A 7,500-nucleotide genomic window follows, 5' to 3' on the forward strand; every position below is an offset into this window, starting at 1 on the left:
ACACACACACACACACACACACACACACACACACACACACACACACACACACACACACACACACACACACACACACACACACACACACCTCTTTATTTATTATTATCTTTCACACACACACCGTCACATACACACACACACACACACACACACACACACAGAGAGAGACACACACACACACACACACACTCATACACTCATACACGCAGAAAAGCACACACCGCACATCTCTAAATAAATGCCCACACACACATACAGTAAGACCACATACAGTATTTAAATGTGCACACACTGGGTTTTGTGTAAGGAAAAAGCTCCCAGGAACACAGGCACACACACACGTACAATCACACAACCATTTCTAGCACTACACACAGCTGACAGCTAAAAGAGGTCTACAACTCTTGTGAATGTGCTGTATGTACAAGAAATGTAGCGTAATTGTTTGCCTGGTTGCGTGCTGTGGTCCGATTAGTTGCCTGGTTGTGTGTGCTTGGATCTAATTGGTTGCCTGGTTGTATGTGCTTGGATGTTATTGGGTGCCTCGTTTTTTGCTGGGATGTAATGTAAATGTAATGTAAAAATGTAATGTGACGTAATCTTATTGGTTGCCTGGTTGTTTGCTGTGATCTAATTGGTTGCCTGGTTGTGTGCTGCGATCTGATTGGTTGCCTGCTTGCGTGTGCTGCGACCCTATAGGCTCTGGAGGAGTGTGAGACTCTGGGGATGCCGCCTACTGAGCAGGGCCGCAACGACATGGAGCTCCGCATAGAGGACGCCAAAGAGGCCATCCGCAAGGCAGAGGTACACACATGCTGTGTTTGTGTGTGTGTGTGTGTTTGCGTGTGTGTGTGTGTGTGTGTGTGTGTGTGTGTGTGTGTGTGTGTGTGTGTGTGTGTGTGTGTGTGTGTGTGTGTGTGTGTGTGTGTGTCTGTGTGTGTGTCTGTGTCTGTGTCTGTGTCTGTGTCTGTGTGTGTGTGTGTGTGTGTGTGTGTGTGTGTGTCAGTGTGTGTCAGTGTGTGTGTGCGTCTCATTGACCTTTTCTAGAATGTTTGGATTTTGTGCTCCTTGCTTGTCTCTTGAATTCAAATAAAAGTAATCAAGTGTGTGTGTGTGCGTGTGGGCGTGTCTCCGTGCGTGCGGGTCTTTTTGTGTGTGAGTATATTTGTCCCTCTTTTGTTTGCTTTATATGGAATAAACAAGCGTTTGTACACAAGTTTGTTTATTGTTTGAGTGAACAAGATGGCTGAGGAATCAATAAGGTGGCTGAAAACAAAAGAGTGAGAGTGCAGGGCTGATCTGGGGGAGAAATAGGAGCCGGGCACTTTTGGATTAAAGGGGCCCCTCATAATAAGCAGCGCAGAACTGACTCACCGGTGGGCCCCGCACCCTCATGGGCCCCTATTTTCAGAGATGTAAAAAATGGTAACGCTTTACTTTACGGTACAGTTACCCTATGTAATTACGGTGTACTTTCTGGGTAACAACAGGGTAACAGAGAGAAGTTACATGGTATCTAACGGGTAAAAAGGGGGTAATTACAAAGTAAATACCATTAATTGGGTAACAACAGGGTAACAGAGAGAAATTTGATGATTACATGGTTAGAAAATACGCAGTAGTTTCACAGTAATTCTTGAGATATGTTTATTACATAGTATTTACTTTGTAATTACCCCCTTTTTACCTGTTAGATACCATGTAACTTCTGTCTGTTACCCTCTTGTTACGCAGAAAGTACACAGTAAATACTGTACCGTAAAGTAAAGCGTTACCTATATACAAAAAAGTAATATATTTTTTGCATATCTGAAAATAGGGGCCCATAAGGGTGCGGGGCCCACCGGGAAATGCCTGCTATGCCAGATGGCCAGTCCAGGCCTGGGTGAGAGTGTAGGGCAGTGATGATAATGGCGGCTGCTGCTGCTGCTGCTGCTGCCCATGTTGTTGTTGTGCTTATTGTCCTCGACATTGTTGTTGTTGCTGCTGTTTGGGCAGTGCTCGCTGCCTTGTTTTGGTAATGACTCCATTTACCTCCATGCGGGTCAAGTCGAGCCCTGCACTGCTCCACAGCTGCACTGCTCCACCCTCCTCCACCCTCCTCCACCCCGCCTGCCGCCAAACGCTGTTGGCTCTCCCTCCTCCCTGGCCGGCATCGATCGGGCCTGAGTGCAGCCCGTCAGTCTGCACAAGGGGATCAATGTTTGTTAGCCAGCCCCAGCCAAAAAACAAAACAACAACTCACGCACACACTCGCGCGCGCACACACATTAACGCACATGCGGATACACACACACACACACACACACACACACACACACACACACACACACACACACACACACACACACACACACACACACACACACACACACACGTGCATATGAACACTGTTTCTCACGCATACATACTCTCTCTCTCTCACACACACACACACACACACGCAGCTCACCTTGCACCTCTGTGCCATCACTACTCATCTGCTCATCTCCTCTCTCCTCACTCACCACCTCTCTCCTGCCCCCCCTGCTGGTCAACAAAGAGACAGAAGTATAAAATTATAACATCCAGGTAGAAGCTGACAGTGACAGAGATGTCTCCATGTCCAGCTAAGAACAGACATAAAACGAGTATTTGTGGAGACTTTGATTTCAGGTCCACATTCTTTTTTTTTTAAGATTTTTTTTTTGGTCTTTTTTTACTTTATTAGTGGCAGGACAGTTTGAGGCAGAGACAGGAAATGTTTGGAAGAGAGAGACAGGGAAGGGCCGGCAAAGGACCCGAGCCGGGAATCGAACCCGGGTTGGCCGCGTAGCATATGAGTGCCCTACGGTTGGGCCTCAGTTCCACCTTCTAATAACTAAGAAAGTAAATAATAAGTAATCAAATAAACCAATATTTACTGGTCTGACAACATTTTGCAGCCAAAGATGCCTATGACTGATAATTCAAAATGGCAGATATGGAGAATAATGAGTCATAATGAACACTCACAAAATACAAATTGGTGACACTGGTAAATACTGTATACATGGAGAAGATAACATTTGTGAGCAGCATAAATTCTGTAAATAAACTACTAAAATAATTACATGCTCTACCTTTAACAAAAAATACTCCTTCTGGAGTCTGCCATTAGTTTATAAAGCAGTGCTAAATATTGAGCCTCAGGTCCACATTCTAATAACTATCATCATCTGCATGAACCTGTCATTTAAAGGAGTACGGTATGTAATTTTGTCTGCCAAGGTCTTCACTGCCATGACCACGGTAGAGGCCTGGAGCTTGTGTATTATATTTTTTAATTATTGGAGTATGTCGTATTTGTCATTTTCAAAATGACTGCTGCCCGGTTACAAACTTGATATGTTCATCAATCACTAAATAATAAACTAAGTAAGTAACTAATAAGTATTCAAGTAATAAACTAATATTTACTGGTCTGACAAAAGTAGCCAAAGATGCCTATGACTGATAATTCAAAATGGCGGATACAGAGAAGATCCACCTATTCATGTATGAAACATTTCCAAGTCATAATGAACATTTACAAATTGATGGCGCTGGTAAATATGCATACATGGAAAAGATAACATTTATGAATGAGCAGTATAAACTCTGTAAATAAACTACTAAAATAATAATTACGTACTCTACCTTTAACAAAAAAACCCTCCTTCTGCAGTCTGCCATTAGTTTATGAAGCAATGCTAAATATTGAATGAGCCTTATTAAGACCTAATGGACATTAAAGGAGCTTGGAAAGCGAAAGGGGCCCTCTGTAGTAAATTTGACACTGCCAACCTTTTGTTTTTCCCGGGAAGTGCCGATTAAAAGAAGCCCGGTAGCCAGCGGGAAGTGTGCTCAGCATCAATAATTCAAATGCTCAGTTTACTCCCAACCACCCAACTGAAGTGTAGAGGGCCCCTTTGTGTTAGCTTTCTTTTCTTTGTTTTCTTTTGTTTTCTTTTGTTTTTTCTTCTTTTCTTTTCTTTTTTCGGTTCCCACAGAAGTCAACTGTAGAAACTGTGAGACAGCTGTGAGACAAATGAGAGCATTTTAAGCTGCCATTATAATGAGGCTTTCAATGGCTTGAGATATTACTCCAAAACAATGAACCTTTGAGAGTTGTCGAGTTGTGTGTGACCAGCGTTTGGAAACGGAAGCTCCTTTGGTTGGAAGGGGTCCATTCTCCCATCTGTCTTTTTTAACACATTTTCAGGTGGGGCTGCACAATATATCGTAAATGTATCGAAAACGCAATAGCAAGAGTGGCGACATGCGTATTACGAAAATTACTTAATTATCGCTAACAAAGTGAAGCATTTCTGTGCAGTCCAATCACTAGCTGAATATCAACAAATGTGCAAGAAGCCAGCCATGACCAACGCCACGCCTCCCACACAGAACGACAAATTAGTGACAAGAAAAACACTCGTCTATATTTCTAAGTATCGTTTAAATATCGTTATCAAGGTATTGCATGCTGTTATCGAGTATCGATTTTTTTTTCTGATATCGTGCAGCCCTACTCTCAGATGTGTGTTTACCAGTTATTCATTTGTTGTGGACGAAAACTTTTTTTGTTGAATAGCCCCACGTGAGGTTGCTGGCCTCGTCACATGTAAATAACTGTCTTGAGGTAACCATAGAATGCGCACAGGCCAAAAATTATGGAGAGAGAGAGAGAAGGAGACAGACGCAGAGAGAGAGAGAGAGACGCAGAGAGACAGACGCAGAGAGAGAGAGAGAGAGAGAGAGAGAGAGAGAGAGACGAAGAGAGAGACGCAGAGAGACAGACGCAGAGAGAGAGAGAGAGAGAGAGAGAGAAAGACTGACAGGGGAAGAGTGACTCCTCAGCAGGTGCTGTCACTGGGACCCCCTCCCCCTCTCGGGGTGGTGCACGGACAGTGCGGAGGCCTGACTGACTGACAGGTTGGATGCCACGCTGCCATCTCCGACTCCGCTGTGCCATCCATCATACAGACCCAGTCCATCGCCAGTCGCCACCCACGCTCCAAAAGACACATCCGTGACGCTTCATACCCCGCCCACAACACGCACAGACACAGACACTGCAATGTCACTAATTGTTAGGTCTCTCTGTCTGCTCTTGCTGCAACAGTGTGTAACTCTGGATTGCGAAGCTTCCAGACAGTCATTCATTTTATCTATTGGCACGATTTGTTATGTACAGTTGCATATGCATAAGTATGCATAAGTCAGACGAAATAATTTTTCGCTGCCAACAATTGGAAATGGAACTGTCAGAACATGTTATGTAGAGTCAGACTGTCCTGTACACACACACACACACACACACACACACACACACACACACACACACACACACACACACACACACACACACACACACACACACACACACACACACACACACACACACACACACACACACACACACACACGTGCGCGCTCACACATACAATTCTTTATCCTGGCAAAGGCCTTGGTTTGTGAAGACACTTATAAAATGTAAATGGGAGTTTCTTGTTCCAAGCTGCCCACCACTAGAGGAGCAAAATAGAAGCTGTTGTCGTCTGACCACCGTTGACAGTCAGTCTGATTGTAACGGTGCGCTTCTGCATTTTCTGTGTCAACCTAGATGAATTGGTTTGTCGTCAGACAAGGCAGCAGCACGGCATCTGCTTGCGTGGCCGTCCTGGACTCGTGACGTACAGTATGCCTTTGACACCTCATCACAACCAGCCGGTACAGAAGTAGTCAGCCTGTGGCGTAGTGGTTGTTTTTTTTTTTAGTCGGGTAAGACATGAAAAAATTTAGTGGACTTCACTTTTCTCTTTTTGAATCTTGAGACCTTGCTGAAGTCTTTGAAAGGGGTATCATAGATGTCCCGACGAGAAGGTCATGGAGGAATCTGAACCCATCAGACTCTCTGATGAAGAAATGCTGAACCATCCCCTCTCTTCCTCGATGGCAGACTTTTAACCTCCCCCTTTCTCTGTCTCTTTTCCATTCTGTCTGTCTGTCCGCCTCTGTTTGACCTGTCACTATTGGTCTTTCTTCTGTCGTCCTGTTTCTACATCTCTCTGTGTCTGTCTCTGTCTCTGTCTCTGTCTCTCTCTCTCTCTCTCTCTCTCTCTCGCTGTCTGCCAACCTGTCTGTCTCTCTCTTTCTCTCTCTCTCTCTCTCTGCCTACCTGTCTGTCTCTCTCTCACTCTCTCGCTGTCCGTGTGTGTGTGTGTCTCTCTCTCTCTCTCTCTCTCTCTCTCTCTCTCTCTCTCTCTCTCTCTCTCTCTCTCTCTCTCTCTCTCTCTCTCTCTCTCTTTCTCTCTCGCTGACTCCATCTCTCTGTCTGCCTACCTGTCTGTGTCATCCTGTCGGTCTCTTCCTCTTCCTCTTCCTGGACCTGATGAGGCCTATTCAGTGAGATCAATAGGCCTGCTGATTGCGTCTAGCCCTCCTGCCCCTCCTGTCCCCCAAACATACACTACACTATCTGAACTGTCAGCTGGAATGGAGTCGTCAGTGGGACTCTGCTTCTCTGCTTGCACATCTTCAGACCTTTGAGCCATTTTACAGAGTCATCACAAGTGCAGTGCTCTAAGCGGAGGAAAAAATATCAAGAGGACTCAAACTTTTGAAAATATATATATTTTTGGGGCTGTTTTTATGCCTTTATTTTGGATAGGACAGTGTGGTAGGTTGACAGGAAGTGAATGGGAGAGAGAGGGGAAGGATTGGGAAATGACCTCAGGTCAGAATCGTATGTGCAACGGTATGACGTCATAGCACACTGAGCCACCACGCGCCTGAAACTTTTGGACTTAAATACTGCTTCGTATCGCTAGGGACCACATGGTTTCGTCAGGTATTCAAAAAAGAAATGTTGAAAAGAGGTCTTGATGGAATAGGAGCTTTTTTTATATGCTTGTGCCTGCGTGGATGTGAGATATGGGTGTACTGTGTGTCTGTGTAGATAGATTATAAAGAATCTGCTTTGTATAAAGAACCTACTTTTTTGAGTGGGTTGTCTCAGAACTCAGAACTCATAACCCATTTTTTTTCATTTGCATACATATTATCAACTTCAGCATTCTGACTGCTTGTTGAAAACTTTCTTTTACCCATAGTGACTTACTACAAAGCACAGCAATATGGAAGTATTGTCATGATACGAACCCTCTTTGTCTGCTCTCTCTCTCTCTCTCTCTCTCTCTCTCTCTCTCTCTCTCTCTCTCTCTCTCTCTCTCTCTCTCTCTCTCTCTCTCTCTCTCTCTCTCCCCACTAGACTGTAAAGCTGAAGGCGGAGGCTCGTCTGGACCTGCTGCGCCAGGTGGGGGTGTCGGTGGACACGTGGCTGAAGAGCGCCATGAACCAGGTGATGGAGGAGCTGGAGAACGAACGCTGGGCGACGCTACCCACCCTCACCAACCACGACCCCTCTCTCTCGGTAAGACCCACACACACCCTACCCACCCTCACCAACCACGACCCCTCTCTCTCGGTAAGACACAC

At 45.1% G+C, this 7,500-nt stretch overlaps 1 protein-coding gene across 2 annotated transcripts in view; it reads left to right on the forward strand.

Moving 5' to 3' along the window:
- The window catches only part of LOC134454379 (F-BAR and double SH3 domains protein 2-like), a 151,507-nt gene that overhangs the window by 119,868 nt on the left and 24,139 nt on the right, over nt 1–7,500 (forward strand). For both annotated transcript variants that reach the window (XM_063205346.1, XM_063205347.1), the window contains exons 12-13: nt 700–804; nt 7,274–7,435. In XM_063205346.1, coding sequence (XP_063061416.1) covers nt 700–804; nt 7,274–7,435 — 267 coding nt within the window. The remainder of the gene's footprint in view (nt 1–699; nt 805–7,273; nt 7,436–7,500) is intronic.

Source organism: Engraulis encrasicolus, chromosome 8 (assembly GCF_034702125.1).
Source record: "Engraulis encrasicolus isolate BLACKSEA-1 chromosome 8, IST_EnEncr_1.0, whole genome shotgun sequence".
Lineage (NCBI taxonomy): Eukaryota > Metazoa > Chordata > Actinopteri > Clupeiformes > Engraulidae > Engraulis > Engraulis encrasicolus.